Genomic DNA, 21735 nt, shown 5'->3' with positions numbered 1-21735 from the left:
CTTGTAAGTAAAAAAACTAAAAATAGTTTGTTAGACTCTACCAGCCCATGGAATCAGGGCCGGCCTGGATTAGCTGACCATGGAGCCACCAGGCTTAATTCTTACTCTGTCAGTAACTGTCTGAGCAGAAAATGGCAGCTGTCAGAGCCAGACATCCTTTCCGTTGTGTGATAGCTAATTTGTACAGGTTGTTCAGAAAGTACAAGTAAAACATACTTTGTGAAGGATGTATACAACATGGTCCTCTGAGTTGAGGAACATTTAAACATTCATGTATATTATGAAATGTCCAAAAACTGAGAAATCTTGATGGTCCTTCTCTTTAGATGAATTAGAAAATTAATTCACCTTTTATCAAAAACCCAGTTGATTCTGGGAGTGCGGACCACTTTGTCAGCCTGTCTCCATGGGAGCCAGGGGGAGCTGCTGACTTGGACTGCACCTGTCCTAGTCTCCCTGCCACCCCACAGAGTGGCCCTTTGGAACCCTCAGTAACATGTTCCCCATAGTGAGCTGACTCTGGCTGTTCTGTCAGTTCCCCCAGGGAATAAAATTTACAGAGTCTCACTCTGTCGCCAGGCTGTAGTGCAGTGGCCCGATCTTGGTTCACCGCAACCTCCATCTCCCGGGTTCAAGCGATTCTCCTCCCTCGGCGTCTCAAGTAGCTGGGACTATAGGCGTATGCCACCACACCCAGCTAATTTTGTATTTTTCATAGAGACGGGGTTTCACCGTGTTGGCCAGGCTGGTCTCGAACTCCTGACCTCAGGTGATCTGCCTGCCTCGGCCTGCCAAAGTGCTGGGATTACAGGCGTGAGCCACCACACCTGGTCGTACTTTAATTTTCTTTAATGTTTAAAGTAATTTTATGATGTAGCCAGGGCCTGTGGATGGTTAAAGTTTTCCTCTTCTGTTCACATTATGATGTGATGTGATGAGTATTTGGGCTAGGTTTGTTTTAGTCTAATGGACAACTTTAGCCTGAAGAGCACTTTGGAAAAACAGTGAATGGTCCATACCCAGTGTCAGTGTCCCGAGCAAGCAGGAAGGGCTGTGGGAACAGCACTGTCCTACCCTTGTCCTGAAGAGTCAAACCATTTCAGGGTTCAGTTGCAGCATTGATTGATAAGGCCCCACTATAATTGCAAACCTTAACTTTCTTTGGCTTAAGTGCTGTATGTGTGGTTTTTGAACCTGGATTTAGAGGCCCTTTTGTGGTCCACCCCACACTTGACTGCATGTACAGTAGTTCTCTTGTGGTTGTAGTTTTGTGCCTCATCAGTGAATTCCTCGATGCCAAGGCAGGACAGCAAGCTCTAAGGCCACAGAGCTCCCCGGTGCTGGTTTTTCCCCAGTGTGTGCTGGAGGGCATCCTAGGAGAGCTCGAGAGGCATGGCACTGAAGGGCTGCAGGGGCAGGAGTGATGCTGGGAGGTGACCCCTATATCAGCAGTAGAAGCAGAGGTCAAAATTGTATAGATACAATTAAAGAAAATTTGTTTCAACTTCTGAGGAATTAAAAAATGAAACCATGAGTGAAATCACTACAGAATACACTGGGGGAGCCCCAAACACCCTTTTCTTTATTAAAGGTAAAAATGCCTCCATCCTACCTTTAACCCCAACCCGAAAGGAGAGAGCAATGACAACATAAATGGGAATTTTGGTGTGCTATGTTTACTGTCTTTAAAAATGTATAACATCTGGTAAATAATGTCAACTAAGGCTCAGATTATTGTTTTAAACAGGTCATGGTCTTGCCATGCACAAGCAGTGCTGAAGATAATAAATTACAGAGATGATGAAAAGTCGTTCAGTCGTCGTATTAGTCATTTGTTCTTCCATAAAGAAAATGATTGGGGATTTTCCAATTTTATGGCCTGGAGTGTAAGTAACAGTGTATTTAGTCTGAACAATTGGTGCATTACTTCTTGTTGTTCCCTTAACTTTTTGATTTTTCAAGTCTTTTATTCATTTTAGAGTCAGATTTTTGCTTTCTAAATTGGACAGGTGTCTTTGAAAACATGTATTCTCCAGTTTCGTATCTTAGGTTTTTAGCAGCTTTCTGGATTCACCTCTCACTTTTTAGTCAGCCATTCAAAGGGAGTTCCCAGTGGGCTAAATTTCCTTTAAAAGACATAATGCTGTTGAGGTCCTTTCATGATTCAGGCATAGTACTGAGTGGTTCCATGTGACTCCAGTAACTTTATTCAGTTCACTTTGGCTCCTTTTTGCAGAGGTGGAAGCCAGTGGAACAGTCTTAGGAATGTTACTTCTTATTACGCTAAGTCACTTATCGTTGCATTCTCCAGCCCCTCCCCTGCTTAGAGGGGCACAGATTTCTCCTGTCCGTGCTGTGGCACTGAGCCCCTGGGTACCTCTGGGATGCCTCTGAGGTGCCAAGCATTTGCTGTATTTGTTGTGAGACCACTGTTAAAAGCAAATTGAAACAGTCTAAAATGAGCAACAAGGTTGGGATGTATTTTTAAAAAAAGTATTTTCATCTCTATTAAGTACAGGGCACTAATGTAATTTGTCTCTTGGGAATAAAGTGTGTGTTCTTATTCAACCTGGATATTCTTATTTATGTTTTATAGGAAGTGACCGATCCTGAGAAAGGATTTATAGATGATGACAAAGTTACCTTTGAAGTCTTTGTACAGGCGGATGCTCCCCATGGAGTTGCGTAAGTTTTTCTTTAATTGGGTGCTATTAAAAATGTCTTTTGTGCTGCAGTGAAAGAAGCTTTAGCACGCATGTAATAGAGATGCACGTATTTAATCAGTAAGCATCCTCTCTGCGCTTGCCCTGTGGCACACAGAGTCACACCTGCTTGACACTCGTTTAACAGATTGATTGAGCAGTTTCTATATGTTAGACCCTTGGAACATAATTGTATAATTATGGCCAACTAGACAGCTGTGGTTTTCTGTTCCTAAAGAATGTACACTCAGCTTTCATAGAGGAGCTAAGACCAGTACATAAATACCCAGAGCAGAGATGTTCTGTTGTTACTTTGATGAGGGCAGGGAGGAAGTCCTCTCCGAGTGTGAGGAAGGGAGGATTGGGGGAAGAGGTGAGCATCACCGACAACTAACATGGTGAGTGAGGAGTAAAGAGGGGTGACAGGCCGTTAGGTGTACTTGAGCGTTTCCAAGGCTGGGAGCTAACCCCTGGAGTGGCAAGGTGCTGGTGAATGGTACTGCGCAGTAGGTGTCTCCCCCAGCACTGGTCCCGCTTGGTGACAGTCGTGTGTTCAGGTCATGGCATTGTGTACAGAGGGAGATGGGCGTGGCGGTGAGAGGATTGCTCTGCTTTCTGGCACCGTTCTCTGTGGCTTCCTTTTACTACTTGGGGTGGGGGTGGGAAGGTACGAGACACAGTTAATTCTGAGAATCTTACCTTGCTCCCAAACAACCACCAAAATCACAAAATAAAGCTCTGGGAGTTTAGAAGTCTGAGGTGAAACTTGGCAAATACACACTCCTGTTTCTTCTTGTGTGTGTGTCTACAGAAAAGATGAGTTTCAGCTTTTTCCATGTGCTGACCTCGCGTGTGATAAGTGTAATTGTGTAACGAAACTCTACTGTGAGGCATGTTGGGTATGAGCATGCAGGTCTCCGTTAAGTGTCTGTTGGTGCTGGGCTTGATCAGTGACAGGAGTGCCACTGTCAGCAGGCAGGTGCTTCGAGGGCTGTGCGAATGTGGGGGTTGCATTTGCACCAGTTCACACACTGGGGCAAGCAGAAGGGAATTGGTGACCATCGAAGGATGCTGTGTGATAAGTGTTCCTGGCCTCGGTTTCCTTAAGGCTGACCTTGAGTCAGATTGCTTCACATACACTGTAGGAGCAGTGGGGTATCTGCAAAATCCCCTCAACCTTGAACTGATCTTTCAGGTGGGATTCAAAGAAGCACACAGGCTACGTCGGCTTAAAGAATCAGGGAGCGACTTGTTACATGAACAGCCTGCTACAGACGTTATTTTTCACGAATCAGCTACGAAAGGTAAATGGATAGTGTTCCTCTCCTGCAACCTTCCGCCTACCCTTTCCTCTCAGGTATATCAGAGCAAAGTCCTCTCAACAAACATGCCATCTGCCTCCCTTAGCCCTGTCTCCTTAGATGGCTGCTAGTTCATGCTGCGTTTTCATTCCCCAGTGCTGGGACACCTACTTTGTAACCTGCCTCAGTGATTCAGAGTTACCACCGCCAACCTTTTTCTTTTTTGAGATGGAGTCTTGCTCTGTCGCCCAGGCTGGAGTGCAATGGTGTGACCTTGGCTCACTGCAGCCTCTGTCTCCTGGGTTCAAGTGATTCTCTGGCCTCAGCCTCCCGAGTAGCTGGGATTACAGGCACCCACCACCACGGCCAGCTAATTTTTATATTTTAGTAGAGGCAGGGTTTCACCATGTTGTCCAGGCTGGTCTCAAACTCCTGACCCCAAGCTATCCACCTGCCTCAGCTTCCCGAGGGGCTCAGATTATAGGCGTGAGCCACCATGCCCAGCCATGACCTAATTTTACAGACTTAAAATTGTGTTAGAAATCACCTTGTGAAGGTATTTAGAAAAACAACCATATAATCCATTAACAGCAACATTTGCAAAGTTCTATGGCAAAACTGAGTTGAAAAGTCAATGCAACTTACTTTTATTTAAAATTTTAATAAAAAGAATAGACATACTTTAATATAGATGAGTCAGTTCTATTTTGAGAATTACTTGTGATTATTATGAAGCAGTACAGGAGATCGGCACTCCTGGTTGTGGGGTGGGCAGGGAGCTGGCTGGCTTGTCAGCCTTCAAAGCATGTTTGCACAGCCACCCAGACAGGTTGTCGTGATATATCCCAGGGACAGCTCAGTATGGGTAATTCTAGTCACATTTAAGTTTTTAATCAAATCTTTGGTTCACAAGTAATGGTAAGTTAAGAAATGGTGTTCCATGGCTGGGTGCAGTGGCTCACACCTGTAATTCCAGCACTTTGGGAGGCCGAGGCGGGCGGATCACGAGATCAGCAGATCGAGACCATCCTGGCTAACACGGTGAAACCCCGTCTCTACTAACAATACAAAAAAATTATCTGGGCATGGCGGCGTGCGCCCGTAGTCCCAGCTACTGGGGAGGCTGAGGCAGGAGAATGGTGTGGACCTAGGAGGCAGAGATTGCAGTGAGCCATCACGCCACTGCACTCCAGCCTGGGTGACAGAGCAAGACTCCGTCTCAAAAAAAAAAAAAAAAAGAAATGGTGCTCCAATAAGTAGGAAATAAAAGTAGTTCTCTGGGGAGTGATTTTGTTTTTTGTTTACTTCTTTCTGTATTATCTTTTTATCAAGAACATATGGGTGAGGCTGCGTGTGGTGGCTCTCGCCTATAATCCCAGCACTTTGGGAGGCCAAGGTGGGCAGATTCCCTGAGGTCAGGAGTTTCAGTCCAGCCTGGCCAAAATGGCGAAACCCCATCTCTACTGAAAATTCAGAAATTAACCTGGTGTGGTGGTGCGTGCCTGTAATCCCAGCTACTGGGGAGGCTGAGGCAGGAGAATTGTTTGAACCCAGGAGGCGGAGGTTGTAGTGAGCTGAGATTGCGCCACTGCACTTCAGCCTGGGTGACAGAGTGAGACTTCGTCTCACATGGGTGGTGATTTTCAAAATTTATTTTTGCATTCATGTGTTTTCCAGTATCCCTAAAGACGTTCATGATTTTGTAAACTTTCTCGCCGATTTGGGGATCGTTAAAAGCCGTAACAACAACCTTAGCCATTGTGTTATTAGAAATGATTTTTTTAAACGTGAAGATTAAATTCTCACTGTTTTTTAAATTCCCCTGCATCTTCTCAGAGTAAAAATTCTTATTTCTGAATTAATTCTTGCAGGCTGTGTACATGATGCCAACCGAGGGGGATGATTCGTCTAAAAGCGTCCCTTTAGCATTACAAAGAGTGTTCTATGAATTACAGCACAGTGATAAACCTGTAGGAACAAAAAAGTTAACAAAGTCATTTGGGTATGTATTAGACATCTGCCTTTGCCATTCTGCTTCCTCTGTTTTTTTTTTGTTTTGTTTTAGGAGAAGTGAGTAGAGAATAGAAAAGTTAGTAGAGCATACTGTAGGCACTTAATTTAGGGAGGCTTGAGCATTTAATCGTGTCAGTGCTTTTATCATTGTATTTTGTTTCATCTCTTTGGAAATAGACACTTTGTTGTAGAATTTTGCTTGAGAAAGAATTCACCGCTTAAGGTTTTTACTTTTCAGCACAAGAACGTGTACTGCTTTCAGATTTATTACATTTTCTTGGAAACACCACTTCCCCAGCAGTAAATCTATCTTTGAATTATGACTCCCGAAAATAATCTTCACAGAAAAGGAATTTGAGAATAATAGCTGATTATCCAGTTTAGGTTTTCAATCTAAGTTACTTTTAATTTGCTCATTTGAAAGTTGAGCGTTTAAATGGAGATGTTTGTTTTATCTTTGAAAGGTGGGAAACTTTAGATAGCTTCATGCAACATGATGTTCAGGAGCTTTGTCGAGTGGTAAGTTTCAAGCAATACTTGTATATTTCTTACAATGAATATTTTGAAGCATTGTCAGAAGTTATTACCAAGTAAAACCTCAGACCTAATTCAGAAAATGCCCATCTTTGTTTAGGATCAGACTTAGGCTGCAAAAAGGCAGCACCTGTCTAGTTTTAAAGACTGGTAAGAATTATTTGAATAGGGATTTGAAGGTGAAGTGAGGAAGCTTGAATTTTAATACTAGCAGGCAGTAGGCTTTTAATTTGTTAAATTGGTATATATACATGAGTTATTAATCCAGAAACCAAAGACTGGCTTTGTTGGCTGTCATGTTGGTCCTGAGTCACTGTAGAGTGGTGACTTCTGTTCTTACTCCAGTGTCCAGACCCCTCCTGTGCAGCGAGGTTCTCACTGAGCAGACCTCAGCATGCGGTGATTACTCTCCCCGCGCCATCACTAATCACTAGCAAGTCCTCATTCTTCCAGTTGTGATAAAAGACACAGAAGCACACACACACACACAACATGAAATGGCTATTCAAGGTGATTGGCTGGGCAAGGTGTGTTTTCTTTTTTGCAGCACTAGCTGGATTGAATCCAGTTCATTAAATATCCATGGACAAACCAGTCAATCCTGTTGACAGGCTCAACCTCATTAATCTCTTGGTGTGGACCATTACGAGTTAAGTTTAGTGAACAATTTTACATGCTTTTCCACAGAGGTAAAAAATATAAAAATGCTTCTAAAGGCACTACAGATTACTAATTTATTCCAAAGGCTGTATAAAAGGTTAACCTCAACTGTTGCATGTAGAGATGTTTGTAAAAATCCAACCAAGAAAGAAGATTTTGTATGTTTTTGATAATTGCATGCCAGAGGTCATATTTTTATAGTCTACAACTTCTTTGAACATTGATATTTCTAGTCAATTATAAAATTACTGTATATATTACTTAAGTACAAAAAACTTTTTGTAAAGCCAAAACATTCTTTTTCAGTTGCTTGATAATGTGGAAAATAAGATGAAAGGCACCTGTGTAGAGGGCACCATACCCAAATTATTCCGCGGCAAAATGGTGGTATGTGGCTACCAGTTCTAAAAGATGATTTTTAAAGGTTTTAGAATGTGAATTTTTTGACTATTACTAGTTAAACCACTTTTACTTTCCTTATTTGCAGTCCTATATCCAGTGTAAAGAAGTAGACTATCGGTCTGATAGAAGAGAAGATTATTATGATATCCAGCTAAGTATCAAAGGAAAGAAAAATAGTAAGTGTTGTGTGTATCTAATGGCATGATCTTTTGATGATTTCTATTGTGTTTTAATGTTTCGTTTACACAAGTGATGTTTTTTTAAATAGTCTAAACACAGAGAATGGCTCAGATCTTAAGCAAACAGCTCACTGGGTGAAAACAGGCTTGTCACCTCCACCCAGCCCTAGTGTTGGCCAGCCCTCCCACAGCCCTTCCCAGCCACCACCTCCCTCTCCTCACAGGAAACCACCACGTGGACTTCTAACATCCTAGGTTAACTTTGCATGTTTTAGGTGTCTGTTTAAATAGAACCTTGTAGTAGGATGTATTTGTTTGTTTATTTTGCTGTTGTTTTTTGAGATACGGTCTTGTTGTGCTGTACAGGCTGGGGTGCAACCATAGTTCACTGCAGCCTCGAACTCCAGGACTCAAGCGATCCTCCTGCTTCAGCTTCCCCGGTGGCTAGGAACACAGGCGTGTGCCACCACACCCCGCTAATTTTTTTTTTTTTTTTTTTTTTTTTTTTTTTTTGGGTTAAGAGACGGGGTTTCGCTTTGTTGCTCAGGCTGGTCTTGAACTCCTGGGTTTAAGCAACCTTCCTGCCTTGGGCTCCCAAAGCACTGGAATTAGACATGAGCTGCCATGTCCAGCCTGTGTCTGATTTCTTTTGCTCAGCACATTCATGAGATACATCCACGCTGGGAGTATTCATAGTTTGATCATTTTTGTTGCTTTATAATATTGCATTTTGAGAATATACCACAAAATTTTTGAAATCTTTCTTCTTTTGATTGATATTTGGGTTGGTCTCCATTTGAGGTGGTTAGGCATAAGGCAGATTGACCATTCTTAATGCCTGTTTGCATTTGGAGGAAGAGGATTACTGACCTGTAGGGTGTGCATATGTTCAGCTTGATGGATAAAGTTAGCAAGATTCCCAAAGTGGTTTATCAATTTCACAGTTATCAGCAAGGTGTCAGAGTTGCAGTTGCTCCACACCCACACTGGAGCTGTCAGTTGCCAGACTTTGAAAGATTTTGGTGGGAATATAGTGCTATCTACATTTTAGTTTGTATTTCCTTGAAGATCATTGAGGTTGTTCTTACCTTTTCAAATGCTTATTGGCAATTTGGATGTCTTCCTTTATAAAAGCTTGTTTAAATACTTTAACAATTTTAGTATTGGCTTCTTTTTTTTTTCGTTAACTGATTTATAGTCATTCTTTTAAAGAAATATTTAAAATAAGGGGGAGGATGGGTGTGGTCGCTCATGCCTGTAATTTCAGCACTTTGGGAGGCTGAGGCGGGATGATTGCTTGAACCCTGAGTTTGAGGCCAACCTGGGCAACATAGTGAGACTCCATCTCTACAAAAAATACAAAAATTAGCTGGGCGTGGTGGCATGCACCTGTAGTCCCAGCTACTCGAGGTTGAGGCGGGAGGATAGCTTGAGCCCTGGAGTTCAAGTCTGCAGCGAGCCATGATTGTGCCACTGCACTCCAGCCTGGGCAACAGAGCAAGTACCTGTCTCAAGAAAGTAAAATCAAATAAAAAGAGGGAGGAGGGGAAGTGCTTTATGTTGACCCGCATATTGACAGCTTGCAGTGCTCCTCCGTTTTTAATTTGGATATGGATTCTCGTTAGGAATCATTTAGTGCAGGTCAGCTGAGATGAGTTTTTTCACCTTGCATGCATAGAAAGATTTGATTTCATCTGCAGTTGTGAAAGACATTTTAACTCGGTGTAGACTTCTAGGTTGGCAGTTTCCTTCCTTCGGTCTGTTAGACGTTCCACCGTCTTCTTGCTCGCATCATTTCTGAGAAGTGGGGCTGTAGTGTCCTTACTCTTTCTGTTCATCTGTTTCTCTGTCCCAAGCCCCCATATGCTTCGCTTCACTTCTCTTCTCTTCTCTCTTCCCTCTTCTCTCCTCTTTTTGAGAGGGAGTCTTGCTGTGTTACCCAGGCTGGAGTGCAGTGGTGCGATCTCGGCTCACTGCAGCCTCCACCTCCTGGGCTCAAGTGATTCTCCTGCCTCAGGCTCCCAAGTAGCTGGGATTACAGGCATGCACCACCATGCCCAGCTAATTTTTGTATTTTCAGTAGAGACGGGGTTTCACCATGTTGGCCAGGCTGGTCTCGAGTTCCTGGCCCCAAGTGATCTGCCCGCCTTGGCCTCCCAAGATGTTGGGATTACAGGTGTGAGCCAGCGCGCCCGGCCCGCCATGTGCTTTCAAGGTTTTTTCCTTCTCACTGGTTTTCAGTTGTTTGATCCTGGCTGCCTGAGATTACCCCCAGCCTCCAGATGTCCTAGTCTCCTTTCTCTGGGTTTTGTGCTGCGGTTTCTATTGCTCTGTCTTGATCTTCACTAATTGCCTGCAGTGTCTAGTTTGCTGTGAATCCCATCCGTGGTGTTTCATTTTCAAACTTTTAAAACTTTTTTTTATTTTTAGAAGTTTGACTTGAATTTTTTTTAAATGAAAATCTTTGTCTCTTCTTTTTTTTTTTTTTCTATGTATTTATCAATTAATTATAATTATTTGGAGACAAGGTCTTGCTGTGTTAGGCCAGGCTAGTCTTGGAGGTCCTGCACTCAAGCAATCTGCCCGCCTTGGCCTCCTGAAGTCCTGGGACCATGCCCAGCCCTGTGTCTCTTCTTAGTATGCTCTTGCTTTCTTCTCCTTTGGACTTAAGTATAGTTGATAATGCTCTTGTCTACTGATTCTGTCATCTGTGAGATTTCTGCATCTGTTTCTATTGAAGGATTGTTCTCTTCATCATGGGTGGTGGTTTCAGCTTCTTTGCATGCTTGGTAATCTTTATTTTCTTTTTTCTTTTTTTTTTTTTTTTTGACATGGAGTCTCACTCTGTCGCCCAGGCTGGAGTGCAGTGGTGCAGTCTCAGCTCACTACAAGCTGTGTCTCCTGGGTTCAAGCAATTCTGTCAGCCTCCTGAGTAGCTGGGATTACAGGTGCCCGCCACCACACCCAGCTAATTTTTGCATTTTTAGTAGAGACGGGGTTTCACCATGTTGGCCAGGGTGGTCTCGAACTCCTGACCTCAGGTGATCCACGCGCCTCGGCCTCCCAAAATGCTGGGATTACAGGTGTGAGCCACTGAGTCACTGCACTGGTTCACATGCTTGGTAACTTTTTTATTGAACAGCAGGCATGGTGGTTTTTATCTTGCTGGGTGTTAGATATTCCTAACCGTTGCTCTTATGCACAGATAAGTGACTTGTAAATCATTTGCTTCCTTTGAGGCTTGTTTTTAAGCCTTGCTAGGTGGGAGAACAGGTTTTACTTGAGGGATAACCTGTCCTCACATCCTTTCAGTTGTTAGCTGAGTCTCCCAGGTGTTCAGAGGTTTTTCCACAGTGGCTGGTGGGAACACAGACTTCCCAGCCTGTTATGAGCTCTGAAGGTTGTTCCCCCCCAATCCTCATCCTCTTGCTGGTTCTTTTCCTTGCCCCAGGTAATTTCCTCGAGTTCACTGATCAGTTCTCACTGACAGCTTCGGAAGAAACTGCACATCCCCAGATCTCGCTTTCTGGGCAGCATTCTGCTTTAGGCTACGCTGCCCAACAGGTTCCCGCTCCCTTGAGCTCCTCTGATTCTCACTTCTTGGCTCTGTCTGGGTTTGCCTTCTCCGGGCTGCAGCCTGTAAACTCTCAGCAGAGCTGCGCCCATCACGGGGCTCTCATTTGTCCCTTCAGGGATCCCTGTCCTGTACCGCATGCGTCCGGATCATGACAGCGCTGTTTTCAGTGTTGTGCAGTTGCCTTTTTCCTTCATGAGCAGAGCAGGAAGAGTTCTCCATACACTCTGGATATACAGTTCCGTGTTGGACTGAGAGCTTGTCCCTCAGCATGTGGCTCTCCTTTCACTCTTAATGTTACCATTCTTAATTTTAGGGAAATACAGTGTGTCCTTGTTTGCTTTTTATGTCCTAAAAAATTGTTACCTTTTACTATTTTGCCTTTTCCATGTATCTACAATCCACCTGGAACAGGTGGGGGTGGGGAGATGTCAGGACCAACTTCCACCCCGCCCCGTGTTGACCTCTGAGGAAATCGATGTTTTCCTTGTCGTTCTGTCACATCAGCCAGCCATTCACATTTGTGCATCTCTGCTTTTGAGACCAAGGGGTTGTCCACCCTGCCCAGTTCCAAGCTGTCTTCATAATCATAGCTTTACAGTATGTGCTTTGTTCAAATAACAGTAAAACCTTAACTGTTACCTCCATATTGTCATTTTAATGTCCTTAAGAAAGATACCAGTGACCTTTGGCCAAAGAGCAAAGGTGTTAACAGCACATTTACCTACAGTCTTGGCTACAGGGGGAGAGTTACTGTTCTTAATTAGTGTTGTTTACCTTCTCTGCTAATCCTAAATATGCTGATTTAAATAACTTTTACCTGGGTTGGCTATATTATAAATGAAGCTTTAGCACTTGACTTTTCTCTCTTTCTCTTTAAAGTATTTGAATCATTTGTGGATTATGTGGCAGTAGAACAGCTCGATGGGGACAATAAATACGACGCTGGGGAACATGGCTTACAGGTAAATTGAGTGTTTTGTGCTAGTGTCCTGTTGTAGCTTTCTTCTTTATTTTCAGTTCTTTTAATTGCTAAATAAAAAATTGCTTGTGCCTTTTCATGTGTTTCTGGTATTTCGAGTATACAAGGGTTCTGTTTCTTGGATAATCGAATGGGGAGGGAGAGGGGGATGTTGGGAGATGGGAGTGCAGCTGGTTTATCCTGTAGAAGCACATCCAGCAGGCCAGAGGGTCTTGTGGGGTTTTAGGCATCTTGTCCTTTCCCCGTTCCTCACCTTACTGGTGTCACTGCTCCAGTTTTCCCTCAGTTTCTCCTGGTCACAAGTGGGATTTCTTAGTGAGTTGGATTGTGTTTAGGTTGTGTTGCTTTATTTTTAAATGTATTTTTAATGAATTTAGTTTTCTGAGGATCACGACTTTAGAATGAGTAGTGTGTTCTCTAGGGTTGTGGCCCCCAGGTTTCTGGGCATCTGACAGAGCAGTGAGCACGGTGGGCAACCAGGTGGCCAGCCCCCCGCTTGGATGAAGGGAAATGGACTGTTCCTGGCTGCTGGTCTGGCTGGTCTGTTGGATCTGCAGTGTCCTCATGGATCCAGTGATCCAGGGTCTGTTTTGTAATCTTATAACCTTGACTCATTGACTCAACTAATTTATAATTAAAAATGTCAGTCTGGCCTGTGCTTACAAAGCCTGCCAATGTATAGTTCATGGTGCCTGTGTACCCATTTTGTAGTCAGCTGCCAGCTCCAAATGTACTCTTCTGCTATGTCAGTCCAGTTGGACTGAGGTATAGATCAGAAAGTTGCCTTTTTTTTTTTTTTTTTTTTGGAGATGGAGACTCGCTCTGTTCCCCAGGCTAGAGTGCAGTGGCGCGATCTCGACTCCCTGCAACCTCTGCCTCCTGGGTTCAAGTGATTCTTCTACCTCAGCCTCCCAAGTAGCTGGGACTACAGGCGCCCGCCACTATGCCCAACTAATTTTTGTATTTTTTAGTAGAGATGGGGTTTCACCACATTGGCCAGGCTGGTCTCGAACCCCTGACCTTGTGATCTGCCTGCCTCAGCCTCCCAAAGTGCTGGGATTACAGGTGTGAGCCACTTCGCTCATCCAGAAAGTTGTTTTTTAATGAGAACTTTGGCAGCTTGGTGTGATGAAGAAATGTTCTGGTCTATTCACAAGAATTATTGTTCTCTATTCTGGATGTTTTAGGGTCTGGTTGAGCAATATGTATTTGAGTCAAAGCCTCAGTGGACAGAATCCTTTTATCTTTCAGACTGTATTAAAAACAGGCCCTTCCCCACTGTGGAGTGGGCTCCTGAGGTCTGTTTTTGTCTTTCCTGAGATAGCTCTGTCTTGTTAAATGAGCTCATGTACACCAAAGAACCTTGGCATATGGGTGTGCCTTGTCATGGTCCCCAGTTCCTGCAGGTCTCTCGCTGGCTGCTGGGCAGGTGGGTTTCCAGCCAGAAGGAAGGTCTGCATTGGAAATAGAGCTGTGAGTCAGATGTGCAGTGAGATACCCTGACTGCCTGGCCGTGGTCGAGATCGGCAAAGCCTGATTTTACTGAGGAACAAAGAGCTGGCCAAGATGCAGCAGTCATAGAGCAGGGCGAGAGCTGTAGAGTCTGGTGTCCCCAGAGAAGGCTTGGTCCCCAGAGAAGGCTTGTTGAGAAGTTGGGGTGTCCTGTCTCACAGAGTCCGGCAGTCAGCTGGGGAAGGGCCTTGCTGACACCGAATCAGAACATTTTCTTAGAAGTGGGATTGAAGCATAAGCACTAAGGGCATGCCCTGTGATATATGGGTTCTTATGCAAACATCAAAGAGCCCAAGGAAAGGAAGCTTGTAATCCTGCCGACCCATTACTGTGTTCATTGCTGCTTGTTCTGTTTGGGCATTTCATAAGCATACCTAATCTTGCGTAATTGTAACCAGTTTTCTGATTTTCCATTTAACGATTTTTCTGTGGATTTCCATAATTTGTACAGTGTTTAATGACTGTATAATACAGCAGCAAATGACTGTGTAAATTTCCTTAACCATTTCTTCCCTGATTGCTGGGCATCAAGTTAGAATATAATCCAAGGTAAGAGAATCTCTCACAGTCAGTGCTGGTGCAGCATTATTTTAATAAACAAAGAGACCCATAAACAGACGTAAAGAAAACATTTCAAAGATGCCCTAAATGGACACCTAAACTTCCCTGCCTTTGTCTCCAGAGTCCCCAGACATGTTCCAATCTTGCTGAACCGCTGTTGCTTTCATTGCTTCCAGGAGTAAGTAGAGGGTAACTACATTTGCATTTCTTTTTCAATGTTTAGGAAGCAGAGAAAGGTGTGAAATTCCTAACGTTGCCACCAGTGTTACATCTACAACTGATGAGATTTATGTATGACCCTCAGACGGACCAAAATATCAAGATCAATGATAGGTAATCTATAGTGGGATATAAAGTTAAGACTTCATCATCATGCTGGTCTAGGGGGTTAGTCTCAGTGCTTTCCTCAGTCTTTATATTTTCAGTCCCACATCTGATTTATTTAGATTTTCCTTCTACCTCTGTGTCCCAAGAGCTGCAGTGTTAAAGGAATGATTTTATGTCAAGTTTCAGAGGTCAACCTCTGCCCAGTCCATTTCCCCTCTCAGGATGCTTTGCCCAGTCCCAGCCCTGCTCTCAGCCATGGCTGATTTAAGTCCACAAGGATGGGGCTGTTTCTGCTTCACAGATCTTGGCATTCACAGGATTTCTAATAAATTTAATTTTGACCGATTGTAAATGTTGTTTCAGAGGGGACTTTCAGTGTATTTGTTTAAATAGGATTTTCCAATATTTTGTTGTCTGTGAGTTGGCGTCAACTTCTAGAATGTGCTAGAGTTTTCAAGAATGCTAAAGTAGTTGTTTGTATGCCAGTTACAAGTAGTTATTTTATTTTTATTTGTTTTGTTTTATTATGTTTTTGAGACAGAGTCTTGCTCTGTCTCCCAGGCTGGAGTGCAGTGGCATGATCATGGCTCACTGCAGCCTTGAACTGCTGGGCTCAAGCGATTCTCCTGCCTCAGCCTTCCAAGTACCTGGCTAATTTTTGTATTTTTAATAGAGACAGGGTTTCACCATGCTGGCCAGGCTGGTCTCAAGTGATCTGCCGGCCTCAGCCTCCCAAAGTGATGGGATTACTGGCATGAACCACCACACCCGGCCACAAGTAGTTTTTTAGATTGTTAAAATACCAGAGGCAGGACTGACAATGTGCACTACCTTATCTGATTTAGAATACAGTATTTTTATCCTGATTAGTTTGAGCACCAGCTTTGTATGGAATGTAGGTTGGTCATTCAGCCTTCAGGTTTGAGGGAGAGTGTAATCAAATCACTTTACTTGCCACCAGCTGAGCCTTTGGTCACCCATTCACAGTCTTTACCGTGGTCAGAAACTGTCTTAGCCAGAACTCACAAACTGGCAGCCTTCAGACCAATTCCAACCTGTTGGTATGTTTCTTTGGATCCTCACTTTGTTTTTGTTTCTGTTGGAGCCAGTGGCAAACATTTTTTAAATTGTGAGATTTCACATAAATATTCAGATTTGGGCATTGTTTAGGAATCAGAAGATTTGGCAACTTGAGGCCACCATTCCTGAAGGCCGCAGGGGTTGTGAGCTGAGTGGTGGCTGCATTGCAGGCCGGCTGCATGCTGTGCTTGGGACCAGTCCCCACCCGTCTAACTTGCCTTCCTGCCTCTGTTAATTTTGCAACACCGATGGTGAAATTTGGTCAAGTAAATCAAAATTTGTAGAGCCAGTTAAAACTAAGTCAATTTCAGGATGTCTGTAGAATATGAAAACTAAGTCAATATTCAGAGTGGGAAATATTTTTACCTGTCTTTCTGAATTTGATTTTTCATGTTTCTCAGTTTGCAGATATCTTTAGTAGTCAACCTCTGGACCTTCAGAATCATTTCTTGATATATTTGGAATTCCCCCACCCTAAATTATTCATAGTGTATATTTATGTTGACTAGGAAGAATTATTTCTATCAAGTAGGGATTAAGTTATGTACTTCATAGGCCTTCCCAAGGCAATTCATGCTTATCCCATTAAAGATGAGCCAATACATTAAATGGCCTTACTTACTGTAAAGTGTGATTTTTTTGTGTGTGTAAATTAATACCGAATTTCTTTTAAAATGTTTTCTAATAGGTTTGAATTCCCAGAGCAGTTACCACTTGATGAATTTTTGCAAAAAACAGATCCTAAGGACCCTGCAAATTATATTCTTCATGCAGTCCTGGTTCATAGTGGAGATAATCATGGTGGACATTATGTGGTTTATCTAAACCCCAAAGGGGATGGCAAAGTAAGTGCTGGGACCCATGGCTGAATGCGAGCTCATCAGAAAGTTAACACTGAAGCTCTGCTTCAGCCATTTATGGTTCCTACTCGGAACCTTGTCAGGGACCCCTAACTGATCTGTGTATTCTCTGGCTGCTAAATGCTGTTTTCCCATCCATTTGATTGCTGAGATTTGAAGGTAAATAGTAAATTAGCATTTGTGCTTCTCTGTGTTAGTAATCAATGTTGGGCCCTACAGAATCCCTTATATGTCATATGAGACACTTATATTTTCTTCTGAATACTCGTGGGATAATTACCCATGCCGTGGGCCCAGTCAGGGAGGCTGGCTGGTCGCATGTCCCTCTGTGTGCCCCCTGGTCCTCCCTTGTTTCTTCTCATGGGGATCTCATGCGGTCTTCACCACCACTCTTGGGAGTGTAGAGGGCGCCATACTCATTTGGCAGATGAGGGTCTTGGAGTCTACCCCCAAGACCACAGGGCCAGCACCCAGCTCTTGCCAAGGGGATTTGATGGAGGGACCCCGACACGAGAAGCACGAGGGAACAGTGAAGAGTGCCTGTAACAGCAGTGTTTGTCACTGTTTAATATGGCTGCGTCCACAACGCAGATGGGAAGATAACTGTTAGGAACATGCTATGTTGACTTCAGTCTGGCCCTTAACTTGATTCCATAAAATGCCATGGGATAGGATAAAACGGCCCATTTAATTTTATAACTAAAGGATAAAATTTGAACTCTCATTTGGTGTGCTCAGTATGGCCTTTTTAATTCTGTAAAGAGTTGGTAGTGTCAGTAGATTGAATGTAAGTAGAAAATGGGCTATTTGAGTAGATTATAAAAATTGCCAGTGGGCGAATGGTAGCAGTGCCCACAGAATGTTGAATAGGGACTGCGAAGGTCCTAATGAATTGTATGAGTGGATGCCTGAGGCGCTGCCTGCCTAGCACACCATCAGATTGTGTGCCTGTGTAAGTATACACATGGATATTTTTTCAACTAGGGGCATACCTAGAAGTTCACACATTTTAGAACAACGCTGCCTTCTAGTGTTAGGTACTTGTCACGGTGCTTGATCGCTGCTGATGTGTGTTGCTTTCCTTGCAGTGGTGTAAATTTGATGACGACGTGGTGTCAAGGTGTACTAAAGAGGAAGCAATTGAGCACAATTATGGGGGTCACGATGACGACCTGTCTGTTCGACACTGCACTAATGCTTACATGTTAGTCTATATCAGGGAATCAAAACTGAGTGAGTAGTGTTCACTTTTGTTCTGTTCTTTACTGTGGTGGACTTGGACATTTGTCCCATGAATCCCCAATATCCTTTTCTGTCCAAACACATTTTATGCTTATTCCACTGTATTAACAGCAGCCCAGAAACAAGCAGGGTTGGGCTTGCACGTTTCAATGCAGACTGATGGTACCAAGTAATTTCACGTTAATAGATTATTTTATTTTATTTTATTTTTTTTGAGATGGAGTCTTGCTCTGTTGCCCAGGCTGGAGTGCAATGGCGCGATCTCAGCTCACTGCAAGCTCCGCCTCCCAGGTTCTCGCCACTCTCCTGCCTCAGCCTCCCGAGGAGCTGGGACTACAGGCATCCACCACCACGCCCGGCTAATTTTTTGTATTTTTTTTAGTAGAGATGGGGTTTCACCATGTTAGCCAGGATGGTCTTGATCTCCTGACCTCGTGATCGGCCTGCCTCAGCCTCCCAAAGTGCTGGGATTACAGGCGTGAGCCACCACGCCCGGCCTAATAGATTATTTTATTAATGATGATCTAGAATCGGGAGCTACTAAGGAGGGGAAAGTCCATCTGCAGAGGTCAAAGAGGATGCCTTTGTCCTGCAGGTGAAGTTTTACAGGCGGTCACCGACCATGATATTCCTCAGCAGTTGGTGGAGCGATTACAAGAAGAGAAAAGGATCGAGGCTCAGAAGCGGAAGGAGCGGCAGGAAGCCCATCTCTATATGCAAGTGCAGGTCAGCCCCCACCCTTCTGGGACTCCCGGGTCACCATGCAGCCGGGCACCCATCTCTATACGCAAGTGCAGGTCAGCCCCCACCCCTCTGGGACTCCCAGGTCACCATGCAGCAGGGCATCCATCTCCGTACACAAGTGCAGGTCAGTCCCCGCCCCTCTGGGACCCTTGGGTCACTGCACAGCAGGGCAGCTGCCCAGAGAGAAGCTGCTCCACGTGCTCTCCTGAGCTTGGTCTCAGTCCCAGAGTAGTTCCTGATACACAAACTGGGACTGTCGTGCCTTGAGCTGCTCTGGGCAGCTGCCTGAGTATTTGTAACACCTGGCCCTGTTGGTGGTGGGCAGAGCCAGTTCAGGAGTAAAGAGTTGGTTGTCAGAAGTCAGGCCACCAGACAGAGTAGGGATCAAGTGCACGTCAGTTTGCTTCAAAAACTACTGAGGGGGTTGGAGAAAGGGGAGGAGGTCGTTTTACGGTTGGCTGTCTAGCTAGGTCCAGTTTATAGGTGAGTTAAGTTATTGCAGTGAAACACAGCCTCCTTTTCTTTTTTCTTTTTTTCTTTTTCTTTTTCTTTTTTTTCTTTCTTTTTTTTTTTTTGAGACAGAGTTTCACTCTTGTTGCCCAGGCTTGAGTGCAGTGGCGTGATCTCTGCTCACCTCAACCTCTGCCTCCCAGATTCAAGCGATTCTCCTGCCTCAGCCTTCCTAGTAGCTGAGATTACAGGCATGTGCCACCACACCCAGCTAATTTTGTATTTTCAGTAGAGACAGGGTTTCTCCATGTTGGTCAGGCTGGTCTTGAACTCCTGACCTCAGGTGATCCGCCCGCCTCGGCCTCCCAAAGTGCTGAGATTACAGGCATGAGCCACTGCGCCCTGCCCACAGCCTCCTTTTCTAAATAAATACCTGATTTAGGTTTTGGTCATTTTATGCTGTTTTTCTTCATTGGTCTTCTGAAGAAGTTTCTTTGAAACAAACAGTGAGTTTTCAGCATTTTAGTGTTTAAATGTGTTCAGTGTGGACTCATTTTTTGTCAGTTGTCAAGTCTTTTCTGTGTTTTCATACATATTTTCAGATAGTCGCAGAGGACCAGTTTTGTGGCCACCAAGGAAATGACATGTACGATGAAGAAAAAGTGAAATACACTGTGTTCAAAGTATTGAAGAACTCCTCGCTTGCCGAGTTTGTTCAGAGCCTCTCTCAGACCATGGTATGTACTGGTCCCGTGGACATACCGCACCCTGGCTCCCAAGGTCCACCTTCCTTCTGTGTCACTAGAAAATACTAACTGCCTTTGGGGGTAGGTGCTGTGTCCAGCCACTGCCTAATAGTGAGGAGTGTGACCCAGAAACATTTCTTGCCTGAGAAAGTGCAAGAAAACCGTTGAGCCCCTGACTCCTGCACAGGGGAACCCACAGGATTTTGCAGACATGTTTTCACCCCTTTTCCTCATCTCCCACTCCACTCCCTGCACCCCCACCTCCTCTTTATTTTTGTAAATGGGCATACGATCCTGAAGGATAAGTCACAGTTGTCCAAATCAGCCGGGCAAGAATTAGAATTCGTTTTCTTACAATCACAGTCTTTTTTCTTTTTTGAGACAGAGTTTCACTCTTGTTGCCCAGTGGCGTGATCTCGGCTCATTGCAACCTCCGCCTTTTGGTTTCAAGCAATTCTCCCGCCTCAGCCTCCCGAGTAGCTGGGATTACAGGCACCCACCACCATGCCCAGCTAATTTTTGTATTTTTAGTGGAGACGAGATTTCACCATGTTGGCCAGGCTGGTCTTGAACTCCCAACCTCGTGATCCACCCGCCTCGGCCTCTGAAAGTGCTGGGATTACAGGCATGAGCCACAGCACCTGGCCTACGATCACAGTCTTAACATTGACTATATATGTATATGTATATACATATGTGTGTGTAATATAGAGGACTAAAATATGAGCGTGTTTTTATTTTAATCTATTCTTAATATTTTTTCAGGGATTTCCACAAGATCAAATTCGATTGTGGCCCATGCAAGCAAGGAGTAATGGAACAAAACGGCCAGCAATGTTAGATAATGAAGCCGACGGCAATAAAACAGTAAATATTGTTAATAGCGTATCTGGTTTGGAACCGTGCAGAAGGCGTTAGTCCTCTGCACTTAGTGCAGCTTGTTTCCCTTTTGGTCCGCTTAACTAGAATTGGACGTTTTCTTCAGTACTTGACTGTAGTTTTTCGCTCTGTCACCTAAGCCATTAGACTTCTAAAATCAGCGTCTCTTTTGGAAATAGATGATTGAGCTCAGTGATAATGAAAACCCTTGGACAATATTCCTGGAAACAGTTGATCCCGAGCTGGCTGCTAGTGGAGCGACCTTACCCAAGTTTGATAAAGATCGTAAGTGCCCACGAGACGCCTGCCTGCACTTAGAGCAGTAGCGTTGGATTCCTGGATTGTTGTTCTAAACACACAGGGTTAAGCCTTCTTCCCTTGCAGAAAGATCTGTTGATCAATTCCACAAATGCTCACTAGACTTCCTGATGAAGTCAAATAAGACTGACTTGGCTGCGAGTTTCCTGTGAGGCCCGGAGACAGTAGCAGCCACGTGGGGCCGTCCTGTTCTGTCTTCAGTCTCAGCTGCTGTGCTGTGCTAATCACGTTGGTCAGATGCTAAAGAGCAGGGTTGCAAACGTTGTCTGTCAGGGACCAGATAGGCAATATCTCAGGCGTTTCAGGCCTTTCTGTCTGTACTAAGGCGGCCACAAAGAATATGTAAATGAGCGGGCTGGCTGTCTTCCAGTACAACTTTCGACAAAACAGGTGGATCGGAATTTGCTGACCCTTGCTATAAAAATGACAGACTTTTATTGCTGTGAGTGGTCACTTCTGGCAAAGACACAAGACCTTGCGCAATCTTCCCGTGGCAACGCTCTTCCAGCCAGTCAGTGCCAGGTCTCAGAACTAGGAATTCTAAGTTTGCTGCACTCAGTACCGTCTTGACTGTCTAAATGTAGTGGGTTTCCATGGGTCTGATGTTTGGAAACTCAGCGGTCATAGCCTCAGCTTCGTGAATAAGCCACATCTGAAGTAACTTTTAGG

General features: G+C 44.2%; 1 protein-coding gene across 5 annotated transcripts in view; it reads left to right on the top strand.

The window, feature by feature from the left end:
* The window catches only part of USP7 (ubiquitin specific peptidase 7), a 70073-nt gene that overhangs the window by 39749 nt on the left and 8589 nt on the right, over positions 1-21735 (top strand). For all 5 annotated transcript variants that reach the window (XM_054452496.2, XM_054452497.1, XM_063655156.1 and 2 more), the window contains 15 exons: positions 1748-1886; positions 2597-2685; positions 3898-4006; positions 5875-6005; positions 6481-6535; positions 7517-7597; positions 7698-7788; positions 12248-12330; positions 14644-14753; positions 16516-16672; positions 17776-17920; positions 18525-18655; positions 19726-19860; positions 20635-20736; positions 20928-21033. In XM_054452496.2, coding sequence (XP_054308471.1) covers positions 1748-1886; positions 2597-2685; positions 3898-4006; positions 5875-6005; positions 6481-6535; positions 7517-7597; positions 7698-7788; positions 12248-12330; positions 14644-14753; positions 16516-16672; positions 17776-17920; positions 18525-18655; positions 19726-19860; positions 20635-20736; positions 20928-21033 — 1664 coding nt within the window. The remainder of the gene's footprint in view (positions 1-1747; positions 1887-2596; positions 2686-3897; positions 4007-5874; positions 6006-6480; positions 6536-7516; positions 7598-7697; positions 7789-12247; positions 12331-14643; positions 14754-16515; positions 16673-17775; positions 17921-18524; positions 18656-19725; positions 19861-20634; positions 20737-20927; positions 21034-21735) is intronic.

Source organism: Pongo pygmaeus, chromosome 18 (genome assembly GCF_028885625.2).
Source record: "Pongo pygmaeus isolate AG05252 chromosome 18, NHGRI_mPonPyg2-v2.0_pri, whole genome shotgun sequence".
NCBI lineage: Eukaryota > Metazoa > Chordata > Mammalia > Primates > Hominidae > Pongo > Pongo pygmaeus.
Note: the sequence above shows the minus strand (reverse complement) of the source record. Positions and strands in the feature narration are given on the sequence as shown.